The following is a 27,574-nucleotide window of genomic DNA, read 5'->3' on the forward strand; positions in this document are numbered from 1 at the left end:
CCATAACAAAAGAAATGAGGAAAAATAACATTTCTTTCAAATTTTCCTTTTGTTTACCTTATGGGATTGATTGTATTTTTTCCACAGGCATGTACACTCAGACTCTGTTACAATTTAGGCACTGATAAATGAAAACAGAACAGAAAAATACTTGTAAAATCTCCATGAACGAGTTTTTAAAAGTAATCAGGAAATACTAATTAAAGGGTTTTGTGTGAGCAATTACAAGAGTTGGCCATTAGTCAGTTAAAAGGAAAAAGCAAGATGACAGTGCCCCATAAGCAAGATAAATAACTAACTATGCAGTGAAACTGGCTAACATATGCTTAGTTTTCTAAGAGCTTAAGGTTGACAAAATAAGCATCCAGGAAAGTAAGAAAGAAATCCTTAATTAAGGTACTGTCAAAATTAATCTGAACTCTGATGAAAAATGGCTAAATGAACAAAGCTAAGACCGTGGTTGCCCTTGTGTATCATGAAGGGCCAAGCACATTGCTAATGCTTAATAAAATAACTATGTAAAAAAAAATCAGCTGGCAGCATTAGGAATTAGCACTGGCACATTGCTGTAGTTAGTGTGCAAGTTTTAAGTGTCTTAACTTGTTATTTTCGTATGATTTTTTGGATGCTGTTCCCTTTCTCTTGTCAGGTTACTGTTCTGTCAGTTTAAAAGGTTGAATTAACTCCGCCCTTTAGGTGAGGGAAACTGAATGAATGACTGATATGGGAGAAGGGAATTAGAGGATGTGAGAAGTGTGGTATCATTCTTTTTTGGCAGCAGCAGGTTGTCTCAGCTCTGTTATTGATCCATACACTCAGTCTGTGCTAAAACTGAGGGGAAAAAGCCTTGAAAGTCCCTTTCAGTAGTGTGACAAGGGCAAATAATGTAATCAGGTGTAAACAGGAGGTTATCGGTGGGGTAACAGGTACACATTAAACCCATTTTTAATTGGGCAAGGAAGAGAAGTGTGAAAGGAGTTTAGAACAAACTAGGGATGCCTGCAAGCCTAAGACTGTAGATGCCATGCATTAGAAGCTATAAGTGATATTTTGGTTATTTCATATAGGTAATGCATATTCAGTTAAAAGGGGCATGGGTACAGGAGATCCAGAAATTGTATATGTAATCAAGGAAACCAGTACTGTTAAACAAATGCTTTGCCGTTGAGCTAGTGGCATATCCTCCCCATGGAGAAGGATGAAGTACAGATTAGAGGTAATATAATACACAATAAATGACTTACAAAAATATCCATTCCAAAATTCTCAGTGAAAGGAGCTGAAGATAAAAGGAAACATTAAGCAGATAAACTTGTGGTCTTTAAGAAGCATCAACAACCTGGGAAAAGGCCACTAAACAAGCATTTAACAGGGAATATAAGGCTTCTGCATGAAGTTACTGGTTTGTGAGCTTGATTTAAACAGTGAGGAACAGAAGAGGAAGGCTAATCAAAATCACGATAGAAGAAAGTTTGGATTTAATGAAGGATAGAGGGCAAAGATTCACAGAGAGAGGATCATGCTTAAAATTTTCAATAAAGAGTATTTTGAGAGAATAGCCACAAGTGCTGACAGAGAAGCCTATAAACATGATTTACCAGGATTTTAGCAAAGCTTTTGAAACGGTATAGCACAAAAGACTAATCTGTTGGGTGAATAAGTACGGCATAGGGAGAGATACTTTCTTTGATTAAAAAAGAAAAGAAACACGATCGTGGGTAAAGAAGGCATGGGAGTCTTGTGAATTGAAGCAGGTTGGTTTGGAGTGGTGTAAATAATAGAAAGCCTTAAGAATCATTATTTGCACCAATTTTGTTTAACTTATGCAGCCTATCAGTTGTGTAGAAGAAAAAAATAAGTAGTAAGGCGATGAAATTCCCTGATAGTACAAAACTGGGGAAATGTCAGAACAAAATAGGCAAGTGATAAAATACTGAATGATTTTGACAAGGAGGTGGAGCATGAGCCAATAAGTAGCATATGCAGTTCATTTTCAAGTAATATAATGAGACTGGGGAGTAGAAAAAAAGGAATGAATCAGTACCTCAGACAGTGAGAGGGCACAAAAGTCTACACAGAAGTATTTTCTGCATACTTTTTAAGCACTTCTGAATAGACCTGTAAATCCTCTAGCAGTGTGGTTTATTAGTTGTTTTGCTTTATTTATAAAAGCAAAGCAAATAAAATTCTGTGCACAGAATTGAAGTACCAATTGAAAGTTTGTGTTCCTGGACTGTTTATAAAAGCAGCAAAGTCTCATTTCGCTTGACATGGACACTCTGGGCACCTTTATAGAAAAGAAATTCAGGAAACTACAGAGTGATAAGTGAGGACTGGGACAATAATTAAAGGTCTAGGTGACATTAATGATTCAAAAGGTTAGGGAGACACATGCATATGCCCAGTCCAAAGCTCTTCAAATGAAGTCACAGAGAAGATTTGAATGCTGGAAGGCTTTAAAATGATTGTGAAAACAGGAATGCAACAGGCACCCAATGGTCCTGTGAGACATTTGTCCAAGCAGTTACTCTTCTACAGTGACTTTGAATGGTCCTAAGAATGACTGGGGCTTCAGATTTACACACAGCATGGGGGAGACAAATTGGCACTTAGGTTCTTGACTGGAGGGGGTTTAGTGAAGGATTATGGGCTGGCTGATTGGAGAGTTTTTATTAAAAGATGAGGTGATAATAATAATAATAGTAATAATAGTAATAATAATAGGAAAAAATTAAACTGCTTTCTTAATCGCATGTGCCTTTCTCCTCTGGAACAAATCCTTGGGAATGTTTGCAAGACAACACAGTTTAGAACACGTTACATCTTCTCAATTTGCTAAACTAGTCCTGTCTGAGTCCATACAGAAGTGTACTGGCAAGAGCATTCTGTGGCCCACCCTTGCTGATTTGAAATTACGCTCTTACAGGAAATTTGTGTCAGCTTTTTTCTGTAGGGGAGATTGACAATATCATCATTCTTCTGTCTCCTCAGGAGACTGACAGGTATCCTTTGGGAAAAGCAGCTGTGGCAGGTTAGGGTGTAAGTGCCCTTAACTGTCCACTCTTCATTGTGTGGAATGGATGTGCTGAGGGCAATGAGCTGGAGCAGCAAGGCCTGGGGTGCCTGCTCAGTCCTGCTGAGTCCTCCACATGCTGGTGGCTTGGGCAGAGGGGCAAGGGAGCTCAGCAAGAGTTCCCTGCTGCAAACAGCTGCAGCAGGACAAGGCAAGGATGGCTGTCACAGCCCTGAGCTCCTTTCTGTTTAGAGCTGTCTTGTACTGCAAAGGCTGGAGACACTTGAGAGAAATTTGAATGCCTCCTTGAGTCACAATCCAATTTTTCTTCTGTAGAGTGTCACACAAGTGCTGCAAGGCTTCTTTCCTTCCTATCCAGGCAAGGGGCACGGAGCTGCAACCTCAGGTTTTTTTTTCAGTCTTATTCCCCCAGGTTTCCCTTTTTTGGGAAGACAGTGTGAGGAGGGGCTGGGTCTCCCCTGAGATCTCACCCTAGTAGGGAATTGGGATCATCCATGAAGCACATCAGGACCGAGGAACTCCTGTGAGCAGTTATGAGTCCCGTGGTTCCAACAAAGCTTGTGAGACTAATGTGTCACTAGCAGCAAACAAGGACTTCCTTAGAATGTGAAACATATGGAAATAAGTGTGTGGGGGTTTTGTTCAACATGGTGTGAAAACGACGAGGTTTGATCACTTTGAAAATCTAGGAGTAAATGGAATTTACTGAGTATGCTTTTAAAATAAAAACTTAATCATGCACAAGTTTAGACACTCTGAGATGAGTGTATGTTGAGCTAATAAAAGTTGATGTCAACATTTTAAAGTATGCTTGGAAACAAAAAAGAACTAGTGCTTGATCAAGCAGCACTCACAAAAACAATCTTCTCTTCATGATAAAAACTCTGTGTGTGATTCTGCAAATATGTCAGATCATTTTGAACAGGCTAGTAAGTGCTAGTAAATTATTATTTTTTGTTGTTGTCAAATCACTTTACTTTTTAGCATTTGACTTCAAAAAATCCCCAACCTTTGTATGCATTGTCTTTATGTACATCAGTCATAATTTTGCTGACAATTCTTGACATGCACTCTGGATTGCTCTGCTAACAAGAGAAAAGACCAGCCATTACATTTATGTTTCTTTGTTTTTCAACAAAGTCACATATCAGGAATAATGCTAGGGGTATGCTAATAAACAATACATAGTGGCAGTCATCAGGGAGTAAGAAATATTTTCTAACTAGTTCTAAAGGGAAACAACGTTTTAAAAAAGGGAGAGTGATTGTTATTTATGCAATATTGTTGTTCTATATGTCAGCATCAAAAAGCATCTTGTAAAGAGCTTAGCATAATAAATCGTTGATTGTGACTGTCATTATTTAGAGGTCTTTGCTAGATATTGATGTAGTGCAGTAAGGTTAAATTTACCAACATGTAATAGGAAATCCTTAAACTGAATCTGATTTTCTACCAATTATACCAGAATTGTCACAAGAATGAAAAAAGAGAAAAAGTATTTTATCTTTAAAAACAGCTGGCTTTACAACTCACAACAGTAACACTAAGTCAAAGCAGATTTGGTTTCTTGGTGTTCATTGATTTTTTTGTTGTCTACATAGTGATTTAACTTGGTTAAATTTTGAAAAACTAAGGTTAATTTAAATGAAAAACAGCAAAAAAGGCTTATGATTGTTTCTGCCGTGAAAAGAGGCAGCACATTTTATTGTCATCAAGAAAATTAAAATATCCTCTGTGTATGTAAAGCAATGGGAGATTTGTAAAGAGAAGCCCACAGGAACACTTAATTTCAGAGCTGACTTTGATTAGTCACTAATTTTTCAGTTAACTTGGTAAGGCAAAACAACGTATGTTTAAAAAGTCTTTATATTCCTGCCTACAGGCTTGAAGTAGAAAGATACTTAATAGATGGGCACTTTGTCTGGGGCTGGGCATCTAAATTTAGATGCTGATAAAAAATCCAGCAAGTCTTTATTACTGTTTGGAGTCAGGTAAAATAAGCCAACACCTTTTAAAAAATATAATTGATAATACCAGCTTCATATAACTCTTCACAAGTTAAATATGTACAAGAGAGGCTGTATTTTTGATGCATGTTATCCAGTGATCCCTATTTCTTCTCCAACTAATATATGGGAAATCTGCAATTTAATACATCTGTACCAGCTTCTTGTGACTTTACATTCTTTAAAAAATATGTATTTTTCTGTGTTTTTTTCTTCTTCTTTTTGCTGATGTAGGCAAGGTGCCTGTGGCTGTACAGAAAGATCTGTGTCTCTTGAGTTACTGCCTTGATGTGGCAGTTCAGGGCTTACCTTGACTTTATTGCATCTTCAAAACAAGAATTGAACTCCTCAGGACTGTTACCTTAGGACTTGAGTCCTTGATAAGACAATTATGCAGTTGAATAGTGTTATGAATCTGGCTTGTCTCATTAGATGCCTGGATAACTCCAGCTTTTAAGTCTTATGAAGGAAAAAATAACCTAACTTTGAATACACTCTTAGTTTTTTAAAACAATGCTTTCCAATATCAACTCTCTGGCCAATTCAGGTGAAGAAAAATAATAAGAGAAAATGCAGTTACATTTTTAGGATGTTGAAATGTCTTGGACAAGTTATATACTTTGTAGAAAAGTGAAAGAGCAGATCTTTTTTGAAAGACATCAAGACAGAAACTAAAAATGTGTTCTGTGCACTGAATTGAGCAGAGTAGTGCATTTCCTGGTTTATAATGAAATTTGAGCTATATACACCATGATTTTTAAGTAAGTCAAGCCCAGTCTAATGTGGCCAGAATGCATGCTCTCTGACTAGTTTCCGGTCAGGCTTCCCAGTTTTAGTACAGGCTTGCCAATAGATATTATTGAAGCAAATGCCCTGATACAGGAACTTTTTGTCCAGACTAGGTAGGGGGGGTTTCCTCCTTGAAAAATGGCAGCCTGATGGACCATTTAAAATGTGTGGTGCAGAGGAGATTCCACCACCCTACTGAAAATGAGAGAAGAATATTTCTCATTTCTGTGTTCTTTTCCTGGCTTCTCCTTTGTTCTGTAGTGGATCTAATCCATTGGTGTAAAATGAAGGATCCACATTGATATCAGTGTTGTTTACATACATCCCATATATCCTCATTCCATTTTGCCTTCCATGAGTGTGATACTGATGTTTTAGCAATACTGATGTGTGCTTGGAGTTAGGGAGTGGACAACAATCTCTACCAAGTTTCAGAAACTCAAATGAAAGGTACTACATAACCTGCAGAGTGTTATCTTTTTAATATTAATAATTAAGCCTTAATGAAAGCACTGCTGGAGAGCTTTAAATGACCACTGTGAACTTGGTATTTTGAGTTATAATGAAATGATTCCAATTGTATGTTTGAGTAAATTTTATCTACCCTTGTTTCTTTAGAAGAAGACCTACCAGTGCATCAAATGTCAGATGGTTTTCTACAATGAGTGGGATATCCAAGTTCATGTTGCAAACCACATGATTGGTAAGTGAGCACTAAAACTTCTCAAAGACAAATAGCCATTTTTCTTACTCATTATCACCATTGTCTCTAAAATTAAACAGAGTTAAGGAGAAATTAATTGTGGATCCATCAATGATTAACCTAGGCATGATTGATTTTTTTATTCATATTATTAGACTTGATAAAGCATTAGCATATTTTATTTTCTGCAAGGGCTAGTTTAGACTTCTGCAGAGAATTATATATCCACTGCCAGTCAAAACACAGGTGATTAGCAAATTAAACTTCTAATCATTTTTGCATTATTGAAAACAAACTAACAGGAATGGTTAATGAACTGGATGTTAGTTTTCCGTAGTGTTTTAAACAGGTTTTAATTTCAGAAGTTATTATGGTAATGACACTACTGTGTACTTCTCAAGCACCTCAGTACCAAAATCAAAACTGGTGAGTTTTTGTCATTAGGAAACATAAATAATTCAAATGGCCATAAAATAGTATTGTTTGCTATGTTTGAGCAGTCTGGAAAAAATCCTGAGTGTATCTGTATACAATTAAATCCTATAAGTTATTTGAAAAAGTACAGAATTGTAGTATACAGTAATGAAATACGCTCTTTAAGGTACAAGCATTTAAAAAAAGTCTTTTAGGATTCCTGAATACTGATGTTTACAAAGCTGTTACAGTTGTAAATTGGAATAAAACAAAAGCTGCTTTTTCTTTGATATTCATATTTTCCTATTATTTGCTGATTCCCCTAGGTTTACCCATAATGTTTTCAATTTGGTAACTACTCAGTAATAGCACTAAGAGTTCTATCAGCCAATTAAATTTATCAAGCACATCATTTGTTCACTAATAAGATAACATTGCCAGGATTGTCTCCTAGCTTTTTTTTTAGTCTTTTTTCCAAATTTTGCTTTTCAAAACAGAGATGGGTACCACTGATTTTTTTTGCTCCTGCTTCTCTTACTCTGGTTTTCTTGCTAAAATAGCAGAAAATCTTGCAAAGCACAGACCAAAAAGTATGGTATAGAAACTGGTAATTATATATCCAACAGAAGAGAATTTGCTTGATTTTTCCACTTTCCAGTTTGGTGATAATTTTTTTTTTCTTTTGAGGTAACATGCAGATTTCTTCCATGAACACTTAGCAATTTGGCTGCACTGTAAAAGAAAGTTTTCTGCCAAAACTTAACAGGCCATTTCTATGGGTACTTTATTTAAATTGTTACACATTTAGAGCAAAAACATTTTGCATTTCTCATAAAAATGAACAAATGGAAATGAAAAACTGGTTTTGTAAAGGAGACAAGCCATTTGCCTGTTAGGTTAAGCCTTAGTTTTGATATCTTGTGGTTTTGGGTAGAAGATAATTTGAGCTGCTTCAGAATATTCAATCCGTGTCAGTAATGGAATTTAAAAGTAGGGTACTACTAACAACAGAATTCACCATTCTGCTGTTTTATTTGAGTCCAGTGTTTCAAATGTTCTTAATTGTAGCATGTAGTGATGCTGAAACTTGATGGGGAATATGGACACTGTTTATAAGGGATGATGCTGAAATTGATTATGTGGTTGCTTACTACCCTCTTCCCAGGTGCCTCACATTTTTACAATAGGAGCTCACTTATTTCATTAAATACTCAGATTTATTTTTCCATCTATTTTCTGGATGAGTTTTGTTAAAGAGTCAGAATGGGAGGAGCAAACTGGGGAGAGAGTCAGTAAAGCAGGACAAATCCATTTAGCTAGCTTCAGCCTGCAGATCTGAAAAGACATATTTTCTTAAACTGAGCTATTAACTGCCTGTGTTTAATTTCTTAAAGCTGGATGAGGTTGAATGAGAAAGAGAATCTTTTAAAAAAATATTTAATTGTTTTGTCTCTGTTCTATCTAATCATGCATGATATTACTTCATGACATAACCATAGTGACACAGATTTAAACGTGCTTAGTATAAAATCTTCCCAGTGAAATAAAGGAGCTTGCAAAACATGCAGGGAGATTTGCCGGTCATGCGTGTGGTAATCTGTGTTCAGTGGAAGATTCTCATCTGCACTGCCAGACTTAAGAGTGCAGCTCCTAATGATGTAGCCTCGATTAAGCAAATGTGAGGGGATTTTGTGTTGGGGTGGAGTGAAAGGAATATCAGCGTTCTGGAGAGTTTTGAATGTGACCTCAGAATCGAAGCACAAGGAAAAATAATTTCTGATCTCCAATTCTGTTAGTCTTCTCACGACTAATTGGATTTTTTCCTTAGCTATCTTTCTAATTTCACTCTCCCCTCTCCCCTTTAATTTATATCATTGTTCACAGGCCTTTTTCCAAGACCATGTTCTATCTAGAAAGAAAGGTTCAAGGGGTCACATCAAGCTGTTTTTAACCAGCCTTAGTTTAAATATATCTGTAGGTATTGTTCCAGTATTTATACATAATACAGAAAACGTGCACACAAACACATTTCTGTGAATATATATAATATATACCTGTAGTTACCTGCATGCATATCAATATGTAGATTGAGAAATATATTAGATTAAGCACTGCAGTGAATATTGGCTTGTTGACACAGCACATTAAACAAACAAAAAAAAATATGGTTTCCTAAAGACGTTGGTCCCTCACTTTTTTACATGTATCTGATAAAACGTGTCTTCTTGTCCTGACTTCCTAGTAGATGATTGGAAGAACAGGATGTAGTATCTTTGATTCTCTGGGAAAAGGAAAGTAAGGAAGCTTCAGGAAGACACAGAGAAAGAAAGGCATCTATTTGCAAGAGAGGAGGAAGGTAATGTGGCAAGGCAGGAGTTTAAAGTCAAACGGTGTGATAATCCCTAGATCAGATGTAGGGACAATAAATGCCTTCACAGACATCATTGCACAGTGTCAGGAGCTGTTATTCCCTCTCATAGTAAGATGTTCCCATTATCTGTGTTGTGGCTATTGATGGATGTAGTGTCTTCTTACCTGAAGGTCTCCATAGTCATAATTCAGAGAAAAAAGAAAAGGGGAGGCACCCGGGACATGGGACAAATGTGAAAGTGGAAAGTCATCTGCCAAACTCCACTCAGAAATGATAGAGATAATGCTTAGCCAGCTGAGGGAAACAGTTGCTGCTCAACATCATGATGCAGTTTGAAAGCCTGAAGAAGAAGTTGATGGTGTCCCATCTAATCACTGTGCCCCCTTGAACATGATCCCGGGATGTAAACTGAGTTAATGTTGCAAACATATACAGAGAGAAGTTGCATTATGGAAGGTCACTGAGGCAAAGCTATACTTATAAAACCCCAGTGTGAAACTTAGGCTTTTAAATAAGGCAACTGGAATTACTTTGTTGGCTAAAATAGCTCCACTGAGGGTAGGTATTTTTAGGTTGTATGTATGTGTGTGTTTTTGTCTAATCAAATATAATCTCAACTAGACATTTAGCAGGGGAAGAGGGATTAGAGGCTATTTGAAAAGCCTCTTACTCTTCTTTGTTAGGAGAGTATGTAGCATTTTTACAGATTTTATTATACATTTCAATCAATTCAACAAGAGGGATTATGCCACCTAATGGAAAATAAAATCTGCCGATGACCCAGTGAAGTGTAACCTTAAGTATCTTTGACAACAATGCAATTTACATTATACAAGTTATGTAATAAAAAGATGTCATAGGGGCAGCTTTCCTTTAGTAACTACACATTTACTACTTCTAGAACTTTACATTTTAGAACTGTTCTGCAGCCTTTCATCAAGTCTTCCCAACATCTTCATGATGGGATGGGGCAGTAAGCCTTTTCCTTTGAATGGACGAGGACAAAGAAACGTAGAAGTGGAATCCCTTGCTTGCATTAAGTGAGCTAAAGTTCGAAAGTTCTGACTGCCAGATCTATCCACACACTTCCAGACACTGTGCTTCATCAAGCAGAGCCCGTGTTAGCTTAAACTTTACACTGAGTCAGACTAGGCTAGGGGATGCTAGCAGACAGAAAGCAAGGCATAGTGTGGGGGGTTTTAAATAGGTCCTGTGTTTTGGCATTATTTTGGACCTAGATGTAGGCATGTACTTTTGTTTGGGTAACTGTAAGGATGATTGCCAAATGGAGACCTGTCTGTTGGTGTGTGTGTTGAAATTTGTGGGTGAAACAATTTCTAGTTTTTGGGTGAGAAAGGAGGAAACATAAATCCAGGTTTCATATGGGTTTAGAAAGTATTGGCATAAATGGTATTTCTTCAGTTGTCTTTCTTCTACCTTTTTTACCTTGGTAGAATACATAGCACTTTTAGCAGCTTTCTTTGAGAAAATTCTATTTCTGGGTACATGGTGTCTGTGGAAAAGAAGCTTTTGAGCATTCCTTTGTTTTCATCACATAGTTTACAGCTGGCATTTGACCTGAGAGAGTATGAAAAGAGTCTGCCGTTGTTTGTGTTCTGTTTGATGCACTCCGCTGCTCCTCCTATTATTTTCACTGTTATTTTAAGCAGACATGCTAAACATTGCTTCATCTTCAACTGATTCCTTTACATCTGTAGTATCTGATGCAGTTTGGTGTAAATAGACTAAACAGTTGCTGCAGCAATTGCCTAGGATTTTGCACACATGCATATACAGCGTGGCTTAGAACTGGGGGAGTTCAGGAAAGGAATTACTCCATATAAAATTATGGGACTCAACAGCAGTAGTGTAAATTTGTAAGTGCTCTGAGTAAAGTGCTGTTAGGCATGAGATAATGTAAAGAGATGACATTGCCAAGAACTATTTATGAAGAGCTTAATTTTTTTCACTCTGATAATTCTTGACCAATAATTACTAGCTTCTAATTATCTATTTTAGTTAGAAAGAAATTTCTATCACTATGGAGGTTGGCATTGCAACTAGCGCATAAGTCCCCAAAGAGGTAAATGTGTTCCAAACAGCCACAAACAACTGTCTCATGAAACATAGTGAGCAAATTGCGAGCCGCTGGCTGTGCACAACAGAGCAGCACATTTACCATTGAGGACTGATCAGGCTGACAAAGAGAATGATAAAAGGGGAAACAGCCACAATCTTTGTAGTTTGCTGCTACTTTTGTTGATGGAAAAAACAAGCCCCAGTGTCATAGCAAGAACCTCTGCCCCTCTGAAGAGTTGGGGAGCAAAGGGGAAGGATTCAGTACCTTTTTGGAACCCTACTTTTGTCAGTTTTTAAATATGTAATTTCTGATAAGTAAACAGACTTTTTTTTTTTAACCATTTCAGTATCATGTATAAAACCCATTTTGTGAAGTCTTTTGTGGAAAGTTTGTCTCTGAGTGAAGGATGTTATGTGGTATTGAGCAGGGTAGCAGGTGTGAGCAGGAGGAGGAAGTGAAGGGAATGGAAAAAAAGGTACTGAGCACTAAAGTTAGAAAGCAAATGGGAAAACAGGATGAAGCAGTCCTGCAGCTGACAAGAGGAATTTTTTTTTACACCAGTCAATAAATACTTCATCAAATCCCAAGTAACCAAATCTATGCTGAAACAATTGCAGTTTAAAAAGAAGGGTATCTAGAAAATCTAGAAGACCTAGTGATCTAACATTTTAACTTCTCTGCAAAGAATTTTTACAGCTGTGTTTTGAAATAACAAGTAGTATGTAACCATTAGAAGATGTAAAGGCACATTTTAGTGCAACTCATGATTTTTGATTTTTTCAGTGACAGTGATATGTATATATGCCTGTGTGTTGTGTGGATGTGCATGTTTGCATTATGCATGCATTAAATGCATGCATAATAAACCTATACAAATAAATCATCTTGTTTGCCTCACATTTGTGAAGTGTACATTATGATACATGTGGACAACATCACTGATGTCAAAGACAAAGGAAATACCTCAATCAGCTTTCTGGAAATCAGCCCAAGAAAATTATTTTATGGTTGTAATAGCATGTGGCATTCACGCATTCTATTATTTGTCTAATGCCTAAGGTCATTAAAACCCCATGATTTTCCATTCACTTATGCAGAAAGCTGTGCTGAGCAACTACGACTTGTTGCACCATGTTGACCTCAAGTAATAAATCTTCAGAATGTCAGTTTGATCACTCTGCAGTAAATCTGATATTGTAAAGTCCCTCTTAGTTGAGATTTGGAGAAAAAGGATCCAAAGATATAGATCTATACTCTAGAGGAGGAAGGAGGTGAAGACTTCCTTTTGTTAGGTTTTTTTTTTTCACTGGTTTTTGAGTAGTAAAAAATGGAAATTGTCCATTTATAGTCAAGAGAGTGATCATACCCTCTTAGCATCAGGAAATCATCTGAATGCCTGGGAATTTGCTGTTTACAGGCAGAGCTGACAAGAAGTTGTGTAAAAGTTAGAGGAAACTTGGTCACCTTCTCTGCAAAATGAGGAGATGTAATTGAAATATCCAGGAAAATCAGCATTTGGAGTTAAATCTGAGAAAATGTAGGTTTATTTCATGAGGAGCTGGGTTACAAAATAGGCAAAATCTGGGCTGTTTAATACTAACAGGAAGCTACTCTCCTGTGGGCAATGCTGGCTTATTTGAAAAGCCCATAAAGGGGTTCTGCATGGACCATACAAAAGGGATACTTTCTCTTTAATAGCCATCTGTACAGGAGAGATGAGAAGTGGGCCAGGTCATCTCTCCTCAGCTGTCATGATATTAACGTAGGTAATGGAGCAAGCTCTGTGTTCTGCAGGGTGTTGTTTTTCATAGATGTTCATCGATTTACACAGATAATTCTATTTATTTCTTAGAGTTGGTCCAAGCAAACCAGGCAGAATAACAAACACCAAAGCATTTCAAATGACTTTATCTTTGTTGTTTTGTAATGTAACTTTTGTCTAAAAAATGGTGTCACACCTACTGTGCAGATGGCTGCATGATTTGTAAACCAGCCAAAACATTTAAACAAATGTGTGATCTGGGGATAGATTAAATAAAGGATAAAATGGAGTGTGGACCACAAATTCTAATAATCAGATGATTTTAAGTTGTGTGTGGTGTGGAGCGATGGTAGCGGTGATAGCAGGGAATGCTTGCCAATGACAGCAAGGTGCCTTACAGATCTCAGGATGGAGCCTGTGGCCTAGTAGGCCTCAGTTTGAGAGCTGCACATTTGCTGTACAGCTGGCAGCTCTGTATGGGGACATCAGATAAAACTTATGTAAAATGAAGTGTTATTGCTTAGTATGAAATTGCGTGGGGAGGGAATTTGCAGACAGTAACTGAAAACAGGATTCATGGTACCAATGAAGCAGACTGTAAATATGAAGAGGCTTTAATTATCTGCGCAATTTAACAAAAAATTCAGGATGTATTCGGAAGTGGCAAAGGCAGCTGTACACACGTTCCAGCAGCACCATTCACCGGGCTGCAGGTTCTGTGTGTCACCTGCTGGGGCTATGGGTGCCCCATCCCTGCCACCCACTGTCCCCAGGCGCTAGCTTTCCCCGCTGAGCAGCTCTGCTTGGAGCTGGCACTTCCTTTCAGGGGTTTGAAGCAGAAACAGCTCCTTGCTTTTTGAAACAGCTTTCAAAAAAGGCTCTGCAGGCTTTTAAAATCACAAATGGTTCATCCAGGACACAGTCTGCAAACAACCATGGATTCTTTTTTTTTTTTTTTTTTTTTTTTTTGGCGGGTGGAAGAGGCAGGGGAGCAATAGGGGGCTTTAAACCTTGGACTCAAAAATTTTAAGAAAATAAAATGCAATTGTATTATTAAATAATATTAGTAGTAATACTCATAGCAATGTTAATAATAATACTAAAAGGAGCATCTGAAAAATGTCTGCAATTCAGGCAGGAGTTCATCCTGTAAGGAAATGAAACAAAGTGCATGGAAGCTTTAGATTTTCCTGCAAAAGTGCCTGTGGCGTGAATAGCACTCGATGAACAGGATGCTATGGAAAAGCAGTGCCAGGCAGTGTGAAAGTTGTTCCCTACCCTCCACCTGCTGTAAGATTCTCCTCCGAGCCATGGCAGTGATACACTGTGAGTGTCAATACTTATGCACCACAGGCTGAATTAATGGCAGGGTGTCAGCCTTGCTTTTGTTCTCTGCTGACCATTTGCCCTGCGGGCTTTCTCGGGAGCCATAGCGCATTCCTTCGGCCGCGTTTGGCTGTCAGCACCGAGGGCAGCCTCACCATCGCCTTTCCAAACCACCCCTATTCCGAACAGGGGAGCATCCGATTCTTTCGGAGAGCTCGTCCCAAGGCTTCTCCCCGCGATGTAAACGCGGGAAGTGCAACAAAAGAAGCCAATATGGAGAGTGGGTGTCGAGCTTGAGCTGCTCATGTTGTTGCATTTGGTGAGCTGACGGGGTTTCGTAGGTCACCTTTAGAATTATGCCTATGACAGCAGTAGCTACCTGCCAAGATTGCAAGGTATCGCACAGCTCTCAGGATGGAGCCTGTGGCCTGGTAGGCCGCCGTTGGAGGGGCACACATTTGCTGTACAGCTGGCAGCACTGTATGGGGCAGCAGTGTGGGCTGTTAGGGAGCTGGAAAGGAGACAAGCATGAAATTTCCTCTAACCCCAACTCTGTTTTTCTGTACTGTTGGCTGCTTCTCAGTTCCTTGACAAAAAAACCAATCAGGCACCCTTTAATCCGCCTGTGATTACCAGTGGTATAAAAAGAGAAGCATAATGAGGAAAAATGCCTCGTTTTGTTGCCTTCAAAAGCCAACAAATTGGAGTTAACTTGACAGGAAGTGGCTTAATAATTAGATTATTTATTTATTCCTGACACATATCCCCCTGTTACTGGTCTCAGGAGATCCTGTAGATGGTACGATTTTCAAGCTGCCATTACTTCGCTGTCTTCTGTGAACAAAGAAGCTACTGTCTATCAGTCAATTAAATGCACTCTTTAAGCAGAGGCTGAGAAGTCCTCAATGGATAGAGCCCTGGGACACTGTGGCTGATGATTCCTTTCTCTGTACTGTACATCACACTCTCAACTACGGTCCCCACAGAGATGGAATAAAGTCATGCATTAAAATATCACTTGTTGATTTGTTTGCTAATGAAGAGCCATTGAAATGTTTGTGTGTTTCTGTGGCAAAATTGTTGATAAAAGGACTACTTGCTTGCATATCTTACTTCATCTTCAGGAAGCGCTTATTTAAGACTTACTAAAATAAAAGTCAACAAATTAAGGAAAAAACAGAGAGATGGATAATATTGGTTTACTTGCAATTCACATCAATGTAAATAACACTGAGGATAGCAAGAAGAGAGAAAGGGGAATAATAGTACTTCAACCATGTCTGTTATCATTTTCTTCATTAGTAAGAATAAGAATCCCTGATCTTTTTTTTTCTAGTACAGTAGTGAGCACCTATTTCAAATAACAAAAATGCTAAAATATCCATTTTAAAATTAACCTGGACATGTAAGAAAAGGGGGAGGGCTTGGGTTGTGGTTTTTTAAATGAAAAATATGAATTTTTTTCCTGTTCTTTGCATTTATTTAAATATGCCAAGTTAGCAAAATCTTCCATTACTTAGGGATTATCTGTGTGCAGCAAGTTAGCCTCTTAGCTGAGAAAAGTACAACCATGCCAAGGTAGTTACTAATGCTGGTTAAGGATCCATGCTTAATGCAAAATCACCAAAGTTATTTGAAGCTGGGGCTTAATAATACTCCTTGTCACCCTCTCCACCTACCCCCATCTACCCACAAGGTTTCTTAACGGGATTTGAAAATCTCTGCCCTTCCACCACTCTTCTTCCACCTGCCAAGAACTCAGGTCAGTGAAGTGGATGGGGATGGACCACATTTTGTGCTAGGCTGGAGAGAGGGAAATTTGTTATGGTTTTGTTTGTTTTTTTTTTTTTTTTTTTGTTTTGGTGTTTTTTTTTTTTTTTAACAGAAATTGATCTATATGTATATCTGTCTTCACGCTGAAAATCATTAATTGGCAACTTCCATCTAAAGCTGATGCAGGTCTTATGCTGCTCATCTTCATTTGCTCTGAAGAAGTACAGATAGTGCTGTAGCAGTTCTCCAGTGAACTAGCTCTGCTCTGAATTTAGTATCTGTATGACCATTTGCACCTACATATAGTGCCTATAAGTGCTATTATATACATGCACACACATATATGTGCATATATATATTTTGTATATAGAGAGTCACTGCTTCGAGGATTATTGTTTTCAGTGAACTTAACAACAAGCTATGGGGAATCAATTCAAACCTGCATCAATTGGAGTATTACTTATTCCTATCCTGTTATTCCAACTCATTTTATTAGAAAAAGCTTAGATACTCAGAGGTGTTCTATAATAGAAAATGAATTTGAAACCCATTCATTAATTGGTGATTAATACATTTCAGGATTAGTTTAAGCAAGGCCCTACCTCCTGCCCAGTCAAGTATGGTCTGGTTAATATCCAATTATCTGCACCTTCTTACTTAATACGTCTTAATATTTCAGATATGATAACCAGAAACTTGAGAGTAATGCTAATGAGAAGCATAGAACAGGAATTAACTGGTGACACTCTCAATGATCCTTCTTGAGGAAACTCCTTCAATCTCCTCAGCACAATGGCCAAGCCACCACCTCACTTTCCATAAGCACTGCTTTCAATTCAGCCGTTACGGGAGCTTAGAATTATATTTGTGTTAAAATCCTTCTTTTTGCATGCCTCATAGACGATCTATGGTCAAAAGATACTCTGCACAGCCTTTTTCACTCACAAGTTACTTTCTTTAAGTGGAAACAGTAGAAAATCAGCAGTAAAGTAAAATGGTGATACCTACTTTAAAGAAAAGCTGTTTTGCAATTGAATGCACCCTCTTCTATACATGGTGTATACATATGTATATTTAAATTGAACTGGATATCATGTCCTTCAGCTTGTAAGACTGGTGCTTCAGCAGCCAGCAAACTAGATATACACATCTGTGAATTACAAAAATTAAAACCTCCTATTTCATAAATGTGAAACATAAATATTGCCAAATTAAATTTTTTCATGCATAAAAATTGTCAGGCCCTTAGCATTTTATCTCAGGATTCTAGACTGTGCAGAAATTATTATATACCCTTCTAGTGAAACATGCAAATAAAACCATTGCACCAATGTATCAGTGAGGCAGAAATGAGTAATTCTGTCATATGGCTTGAAACTAATGTAGCTGTAGAGATAATTTCAATGTATAGAAAGAAAGGAAGAAGAAATGTTCCTTTTTGTAAATTTTCTTTTTCTTAACTAAGCTGCTGTTTGAATACATTGTTCAGCTCAGGGCATTATAAGAAGCCCCAGAGGAAATGAAGCAGTGGGCAGAATGAAGGCAACCTGCTCAAAGGTGCAAAGCTACATTACACATTATTTTTATTACATGAATATAATCTGATAGTTATGGTACTTATCCAAGAGACTTTACAGAATATGCTATTCACGGTGTGTTGGACAAAGCTTAGTTCAAAACACTGCCTCATTCACTGTGTCTATGATGAAAAGTACCAGCCTCATGTTTAGATTAGACTGAATGATAAAAGGAATAGTGTATTTGTGTATTCAAAAGCAATCATAAAGCACATGTGCAATGGCCAAAGTCAAGGATATGCCTAGAACATCCTGTTTTGGCTTTCTTTTTCCAGTGCCTAGCTACACAATTCGAATTTTCTCTCACACAGCACTTTATTAGTGTTGAAGTTCAGGACCTCAGCAGTATATTCTTAATACCTAGCTGTTTGGCTAGGCACCCTTTTTCCCAACCCTCTCACAGGCAACCTTCACAATGAACCCACTGTGCTTCTGGCTTCATTGCTTTTCATTGCACACCTATGTGAGTGCCAAGACATTGGATAACAGTGCAAAAAAATCCTCTACCCCCAAGTCCCCCAGATGAGACTCCTGCAGAGCACTGTGTAATTTATTGAACAGCTTGGGAGATGTTGATGTTTACTGCCTCGTTCAATTAGACATTCAGAGGCAATGCAGTCCTCCGTTTCCCTCAAAGTTTGGTTAAAAAGCCTAACCCAAATATCACTTAGTGCAAAGTGTGATTTGCAAACTGTCATAACATGATCAAATCAAAACCAATTTTCACCAGAGCAGTTAAATACTCATCTCTTCAGATGAGTGACATTTCCCTGCCAAATTTGAACTTTTAACCCACACCGCTCCTTGTATGCTGTTACTCTTCAAGTCAGACTTAAAAGGGATGTTATTCTTAAAATCTTTTGATAAAAATATAGCTGAGCTTAAAAAAAGAAGACTAAAGTGAAAACAATAGAAAAATAAAAAGAAATAAGGGAAAAATGAATTAAATAGGCTTGGGCAGGGAGCTAGTCTAGAAGACTTAATCTTAGGGATACTTCTTAATAATAGAAAAATTCTCTACTTTTACCTGCTTCTGCATTTGCACTAGTGATGGAGTATGCCTAGCAGTACAGACTGGAATTGTACCGCCAGGAAAAATCCTTCATGGTGGTGCATGGGAATAAATTAGGTGACAGAAAATAGGACTCTAATTTCTATGATATGTCACCTAGGTTATCGTATTTTACATCAACTGCCGCTTTTGTGCTACATGTGCATCTCTTTCAAGCCTTGTGCTGGGTCCTCCAGGCCAGTCTTTCTGTGGTAATTTTCTTTGTCTCCTTCAAGCTGAAGTAGGAGAAGGTTTATTCTCTGACAAGAGAAACACTCTCAACACAGTTCAGCTGCCCGTTTTTTCTTAAATGTATCCTTCTCATTCATCTCCTTAAAAAGCAGATTCTGAAGGCTCTTTGACTCTAAATTCTCCTATGCCATTATGTCTCACAAATGCAGTTAACTTTTTATAGCATTACGTGGTCCCTTTCTCTCCTTTTGCTTTATGGCATTCTCCTTTCTTGTTTGGAGGGGAATTCCTCTTTTTTCCAAGTATTGTTTCACATCTTTGCTTGACAGGGTACAAAGACAATCTTCATTCCAATGTGTCAAAATGGGAGTCAAAATGGGTTCGAGTCTGTGGTGGTTCCAGCATTCCCAGTGACTTCTTTGCTGGTTAGAACAAGTCACTGAAATGTGAAATGGAGACAGTACTTAGCCACAGAGATTTTTTTCAAGGCAAATTAGTTAATGTACATTCAGAAGGAAAAGTACTGTAATGCTGTAAATAGCAAGCCATTAAATAATTTGTGTTTTTTATTATCTCTTGGCTAATGGGGAATTCTGTTGTTTGCCTTAGAGCTCCCAAATTTGGTTCATATTTCCTATCCATTTCAGAGTGCAATTTAAAAAAAAAAATAGTTCCTCCTCTTTGACTGTATCATCACTCACAGATGCTGTCCAGCTGGTATCTGTTCATCACCTGCTCCACACAACAGAAATTGTCCTTCATTTCTTCCCCAGTCAGAACAAGCTAGCAGGAAGAGAGTTTACAGAAATTGTGATGGCTTCCATGAGTCAGTAACATTGTCTTACTCCTATTTAGAATTTTTCTTTTGCCACTGCAATTCTGAAAGTTGCTTCAAGGTCCATCTAGTTTACAGGTCCTGTGCCTTGCACAAATCTCTTTCTCAATTCCTGTATATTCTCCTATCATATAAAAATTATTCTTTTCTCCCTTACCTAAATCAGTTGAATTTCTTTGTCTTCCTTGGCTGTTGTTAATTTGCAGCCAGTTATAGCTGTGCTTTTGTAACGAGTTTGAGGGTTCACACTATAAAATGTATTGTCAGTCTTTAGTGTCAATCTCTTATTGTGACGTTCATCTAAGTCTTGTAAAAATGACACACTTGTGCACCTTCAGGAGAGTTTTAATTTTTCAATATTCTCTGCTGAAATTACTTTTTTTTAATCTATAGTTGTGATTCAGTATCAGCTATAGCTGGCACCACAGATCCTGTAGCTTTAAATAGTGTGCCTTAATATTGCCCCCTTTGTATGCTGTATTATAATGAAGCAACATCACTAAATTGCAGTGAAGGGTGATTGTTGCACGGGGATGACTACTACACCTTGGGGTCTATTTGCACCAGATTATTTCTTTATTGTTGTTATTACAACCCATCTTCTTTACTCTCTTGATACCAAACTTACTGTTGGACATCCATGTAGCACAGGGGATCTTTAAAAACATTTTGGACATCAATTTGTCTCTTAGGTACACACCAATGACTGTTCAGTTCCAGGCTCTGGTATCCTGTGTGGCTTTGCAATACTTTAAGTGATGCCAGCTCAGTCTGTTCACACGACTTGCAGTGTTCTTCATGATTTGCTCTTAAAAAAAAAGTTAGTTTGTTGCTGATAGAAGTGACAGACATTTTTGCTAACCAGTTTCAGACAGGAGCAATACTAGATTTATAACAAGTGGAACATGCTTTTTACCTTCCTGCTATTCCCCATACATTTTACAACACAGAAGAGTGTAAGAATCATTTTGCTAGAGCTGTTTCCTTTCCTTTTGGCACTGTATTCAGATTCAAAGAAAGAATTATAGCAGTGGTGTCAGTTTATCATCCAGTGCCATGACCACAAGGAACCTTCTGCAAAATTCATTTCACTCAAGTAAGAAAAATTATTATTATTGTGAGCATACAAATATTTTAATAAAGACTTTCTTTTCAAAAATCTTTCCAACCTACAGGGACAATGTCTTAACAGTAGTTTCAGCAAGGTAAGAGTGCAGATTTCTGCCTTAGTTGTATAAGAAGGAGCCCTTCACCCATGCAGGCAAGTTTTCGATTGGTAAGATGATAAAATGTAGGATAATAATTTATTTTGTATATGTGGAGGTGAAGAAATTGTCTTGTGTTCTGCAGCCACAGGGCAACTCAGGAGACCACCGCTGACACACTTACTGGAGGTACAAAGAACCATTGTCCACTCCCACATGCCCTCATTGCCTGATCACTTTTGACACATTGGATGGAGATGTTCCTGTTGCCTCTCCCACTGCAGCCTGGGGATTCAACATCCCCTACTGGTGCTCTGCTAAGGGGTGGACATAGAATCTACAGCTCTTTGCATGGCTTGCACAGTATCAGGGCTCCCAGATGTGCTGGCCTGTGGCTCTCCTGTCTGCATTCCTCGGTGCTGTCCTTGCCAGGACTGTTTGACCAAAAAAAAACATGTCCCAAAGCATGAGTTTCACAGGGTCCACAGTTCTCTTCTGTACCTGTATCTGTGCCTGTCACACTAAAGAAAAGTTTTAAATGGACTTGCATGGCACCATATGACATCTGGAATTGTAGTGAAAAGGTCTCATCCTGAAAACATGCAACTATGCATACAGTTTTATTCAAGCTTCCTTTTATATAGGAATAAGGCTGTATATGTTCTCAAGTCTTTGTAAGATTGGAGCCTAAATTGCCATTCCGGGTGGTACTTTAACAACATGTTCTAAATGTGGAAAAAAATATGTGTTTTCTGTAATGAAGTCATCATCCCATTAAAACATCTTTTTTCCCTCGGTGATACCAAATACAAATTTTGAGCTGTAATTTGGACTTTTTCCATCCTCATGAAGATAGCCTCTTATTTTTTTTTTTCATTGCAAGGCAGCTTTTTTTTTTTTCAGTTTTTTCTTTAGCTTAATACTGTAGCTGGGTAGCATTCCCATTTAAATCAGGAATTAGATCTGACACACCTTGTATTGAACTATCAATTCTTTTAAAACTGACGCCAGTTCCACACTATTTGGTCGTACAAACTTCCGATTATGGGCCAGAGAGCATTGATTTTTAGCTGTCATTTCTAGCACACACTCTGTAGAACTGAAATTTAAACCTTAATCCACTCTATAATACAATTAATTTTTAATGTGCAGTAATACTAATTGAAATAGCCTGAATTTAGTAAGTCACCACAAGACATTTTCAAAAGCAGGAGTCTCCACTGAGAGCTGGAAGGACAGATAATCATTGTTACAGTGTTTACAGAATAAATGCACACTCTGCAGGCAATTCCATGCCAAGAGAGTTTTTCCTTGTTACTTTATATTAATATATTTTATTGTGGATTCAAATCTTTTTTCAGTGATTTCTACTGAAATGAATCTGTTGTTGTGAACCAAGTTATTTTGATTCTGTTTTAATGGAAATGGTTATTTTTGTAGAACATTTTCGGTCTTACAGCTCTTTTTTTAACACAACTGACACTGTATTATGTAATTATCAAATACATTGTGATGTTCAGAGAAACTAATTCAATTTTCTACCTATAAAATGGTCAGCCATGCAGTTTCTATGTATTATAAACCAAAGCTGCATGTTCTCTACCTGACTTTTTTTCCCCTTAGGTTTGCCTTTCATATAAGCAATATATCTTGTGCCATCCCGATTTCACTGCGTCACTTTTAATTTTCAGATGTGATCTTTTCAGATGTGATCCCTTCAGATGTTTTAGTGGGGAGGATGGAGAGAGAATTTAACTGCAGAGGAATAAATCTTACACAATTAACCAAGGAGGGATTTAATCATTTGTATAAGAGCAAGATGCCATTTATCTGATAAGGAGTATTTCTTAGAATGCTTCAGTTCTTCTGATGAATGGGCTTGTACAGTATTCAAAGTGAGCACCAATGCTAAGTGAAAAGAAATATCATGTGCTTTACATCATCCTTTCATGGCTTTCACATTACAGTATTTAATAGGCTAATAGTGCTGTTAAATATTTAGCAAATGTTCCCTCAAAACCTTGCCATATATTCAAATGGGATTTTGAGACAGTTTACATCATGTAAGTAAATATTATCCTTTAGTTCTTGAAATGGTCAAAACTTGGCATATTTCCTAAAGGAAGTGCAGGACAATGTGGCATAAATACATTCGGCAGATTTCACACCAACAGAACATAAGCATTGATTCCCTTTTTTCAGATTAAGGATCCAAACTGATTCCCATTTTGTCAGAAGAAAGCTGCAGTAAGTTTATTTGCATGGTATTGAAACAGCATTATAATGTTTAGTTAAAACCCTGTGACTCACAGGGTGGCATTTTAAAGGCAGCCTTACCAGTACATAGTTTTTAACAATTAATATTTTCTGAGTTGTGGGTGAGAGAAAAACAGAGATCAGGTTGTTGCCCTCTTCTGAGGGCAACAGTTCATTACTAGGTAGCACTTCTAGGTTCTGTAGTAGGCAAAATAGAGATTTAATAACACAGCTGCTGCATGATGTTTTTAATCAAATGATAATAAATCATTAGAAACCCTGTCTTCTTTGACAAACGTCTGCAAGTTTCAGATCCTTGTTGTATGCTAATTAATCCTCAGTAAGTACTTGTATAATAATTAAATGTCTTGCACTTATAGAACAACCAAGCCTATTTATACTGTTTAAGTCTCTTGTTATCTTTGAAAGGTATGTGGGTTCCACATGTGTTGCAACGGGTATTCATCTGTTTCTTGGGATAACTCCCAGATACTTGCCCCCATCCATGTGTAAGAGGAAGCTACAAAGGTTGTGCAAGCCTGTCTGGCTGTTAAATCAGTGTGTTTGCTGCTGCTGCTGCCCAGCTGCACATGTTCCTGCCCCATGCAGAGGCAGCACAGCGCTTCTGCTGCTTGCACTGACAGGTAAGGGACAGCTTTGCATGTGCTCAGCTGCCTGGATTGTGGCTCCCACTGCTCTGTTTCCTTGGGATATCTCCAGTCCTCCCATTCCTTACTTAGTGTCTGAGATTTGTGCATGTATTTGGGCCCACTGAAGAACTATATTTTCACATGTTCCTGTAATAAATAAAGTCTTATATTGGTGGGTATGAGACATATTTAGTGTGGCACATAGTTTAACTCCTGAAGGTGAAAAGCAGTGTTCTTCTGCAAAGGTTATTTTCTATGTGGATGAATATAAATATTTTTTATAATTTTCAGTTTGTATCAACCACCTTTTTTTTTTTTTTAACATTGTAAAATATTACTCACTTTGGAAGAAATACGAGTGTAGCCTGTTTGAAAATTATTTGAGTCTTCTTTAAAACATTGGATTTTTCTGGAGAAATCATGTTCATATGCATGGCATATTTGTTTAAGTGTTCAAAAAATTAAGGTGCTAATTGCATGCATGTGTGTGAATATATGGAAGGGTCTATATAGTTATATAGGGTAGACATACTTAATATGCATAGCTTGATGTATCTTGACCTCAGGTTACAAGAGTAGAAAATCCCATTTTCCAGCTTGTTTCAAATGTAGTAAAAATGCTGCTTCAGTTGCTTTATGCTACTCACATTGGGAAAGGTGCTTATACTGTGATAATTATCATCAAGGAATATTAATGCGTTCAGCATTTGTAACCCAAAAACTCATTATAGCTTAAGCTGTGCATCATCTGTGAAGAGAGAACTTTGCCAGAATTCGCTCTTCACAGGGGTTGCCTCCTGCTTGTGATGAAGTGGTCAGAGTATTGGAAGAGGTCACTCAGGCTATTTTTGAAAGCTCAAGTTTTGCAATTTTTGATTCACTACCTTCTGTCTAAGTAGCTTAGCATTCTTCCCCCACCCTCCAAAAAAAAATCCTATTTCTAATTGAATGCCTGGTGAAGTGCATAAAGCTAAAAGATTGCATCTCATTATGCATAAGAGGCTAAAGGTGTAGACATAAATATTACACATCAAGGTCATAGAGATCTCAGAGTCCATATTACATCACCATACATGGGATTTGAACGAGCACCACTGTCACTCATGCTAATGGGAACTAGTTGTTCTAGTCCTGTGATCTTTGGTAAGAATCTGGTTTCTTACTTGTGTAAAACTCTTGATGCTTTTGGTAGCAACTTCCACTTCAGTAGTTATGTATTCTGGGACCATGTTTTGACTCCTTAATGCTATTTCACCATGAGAATAAGATTTATAATTTTTACACCTCTCTTGTCTTCCAAGCTCCTAAACCCACCGTTTAACAGCCTTCACATTTCTAAAATATACTTGAGCTGTCTGTTCAAAGCATCAGAGCCCAATTCTTTCCTCACTCAATTTTCATACCAATGGCCCCCATTTGATTGAGGTGATTTACATTGATGTTGTTGAGAGGAGATTCAGTCCTTAGGCTTATTTTGAATTTTCATTAGTACATCTCGTTGTGAAAGTCTAGATGTGCTTGTACATTACACTACCCAAATGGTAGTAGAATGGTTAGCAAATAAGATAGCTGAAATATCTAAAAATAAATAACCCTCTGCAATAAAGTATTTCTTTTTTGTTGACTTGTAATTGAAATCTTCCTTTCAACTAAGCAGATGAATATCATACTTCCACCCTTGGTTATGGAGACAGTAGCAGTGCCAAAATTGTGTTGTTCAGTACTGTTGCTGGAATTTTTAATATGGCTAGGTTTTATTTCTTTTCCTTCCCAATGCTGATACAATGCTTGTCATTTCTCACTCTTAATATTGCCGCATGTTGCATGTTATAGGTTGCTTTATATTAGGCAGAGAAAGCTGGCTTTTGTGGACTGCTTTGTTTCTGAGGTCAGGATGTGAACCTGGCCTTGCTCCTGAGAGGACTAGAAAAATCTATTTCATAACTTTCTGCAGGCCTCAAAGAGGGCTAAGAAAACAAAACAAAACAAAACAAAAAACCCACAAAACCCACAGGCTTAGTTTAGACCTGGTGAAGAGTTAGATTCATCAAGAGGAAAGCTTGCAGCTGATCAGCTTTTCTTGTCATAAAGAGTCCCTGCTGTCAGTGCACACTCTACTCATGTAGCAAAGCTTTGGGGAGCCTTGTGAGTCTTTTCAACACCCACGTATTTGTGCAGAAATACCTGACTTGATAATATAGAAAGCATCTGCTGAAGTAAGAAATTGCTGAAGTAAGAAATTGTAAAATGAAGGACTCAAAAAAGAGGTAAACACAGTCCTCAAGAGCTGAGTATGCGTATTACAGGCTTGCCCAGTTCACTTATGGGGCATAACTTTGGTTTGTGCAGCAGAGTGCTAATGCCTTGTAATGAATGGCTGTCTTAAACCAAAGAGAGATTCTCAGCGGGTGACAGCATGGATGATGGGAAATCATATGGTACCATATCTGCTATGTGAATGTAAACTTAATAATCGCTATGAATTTTGAGTAACCCTGCTTCCCTTCCAAAGAAACATTATGAAAAGATTGCTTCCAAATCCTTCTGATACTGTTCTTGAGATAGATGCCTTAGTCTTTACCTTGAAGTGCTGGAAATGAATGTATATTCTTTGCAAGAGATAAGGGTGTAAACTTTTAAAGGAGTAAATTGTATTTCCATGTTTAAGTTCACCATTTGCACTTCATGTGGTGAAAGCCAGATGTGAGGAATTACTTCTCAACATTATTAGTCCATCTTCTGTATCTCAGGACTTCTGAGTTATTATGCTAAAATGTTCTATTACATGTAATAAAGAAATGTTGGAAAACTAGAAATAGAGCAAGATTGCCTCCATCGATTTGGCTGCACTTGGATTGCTCCAGCTACATCTTAAACCACAAAACAGATCATCTTTGTGCAACATAATAATGTTACTGAAAAAAACAAACAATCTGCATTTGCTGATGGCATGAAAAATGAAACCATTTTCCAGTTTTAACAGTTCCTTCTTTTAGGAAGGGAATCAGAAAGGAAAGTGCTGGGATTGTTCCTTATCCTGCTTATACCAACACAGTGAGCTACCAAGTAGGTTATTACAATGAATTGTGAGCAAATGCTTATGAAAAAGCAAATGAAATCAGAATTAGGGCCAGCTTTTTTTTTAATATTAATATTCACTCCATGCTTATTTTTTTTTTTTTCAATTTTGTATCTATTTATCAAAATTCCTATTAAAGTACTGTGAAATACAGGGAGTAAGCATGGACATAGCATCTGCTTTTCAGCCAGACCCTGAAAATCTTTCCACAATTTTTAAATTCATCTGGATCCTATTTCATACATAAGGTTTTTATTTTGTAGCATTAAAAATCTTAAAACTGTCTCAATTTTTAAAAACAATAAGCTCTCTATACTAAAAAAGTCACAGCAACATGCTTTTTCTATATGAATTATTTTATACAAATCCAAAAGCTCAGAGATGTATTGTATGTATAAACTCAAAACTGAGAAGATTAGATATTGTAGCATGATGTTCAAAGGAGAGGTTTGGAATGGTAGAATTCTTGGC

At 37.5% G+C, this 27,574-nt stretch overlaps 1 protein-coding gene across 12 annotated transcripts in view; it reads left to right on the forward strand.

The window, feature by feature from the left end:
* ZNF521 (zinc finger protein 521) overlaps positions 1-27,574 on the forward strand; it is a 229,847-nt gene that overhangs the window by 106,213 nt on the left and 96,060 nt on the right. For 11 of the 12 annotated variants that reach the window (XM_068190406.1, XM_068190412.1, XM_068190419.1 and 8 more), the window contains one exon: positions 6,448-6,532. The exons of the other annotated variant lie outside the window; for it this stretch is intronic. In XM_068190406.1, the coding sequence (XP_068046507.1) occupies positions 6,448-6,532 (85 nt within the window). The remainder of the gene's footprint in view (positions 1-6,447; positions 6,533-27,574) is intronic. 12 annotated transcript variants of the gene reach the window in all.

This window comes from Anomalospiza imberbis, chromosome 1, assembly GCF_031753505.1.
Source record: "Anomalospiza imberbis isolate Cuckoo-Finch-1a 21T00152 chromosome 1, ASM3175350v1, whole genome shotgun sequence".
Classification (NCBI taxonomy): domain Eukaryota; kingdom Metazoa; phylum Chordata; class Aves; order Passeriformes; family Viduidae; genus Anomalospiza; species Anomalospiza imberbis.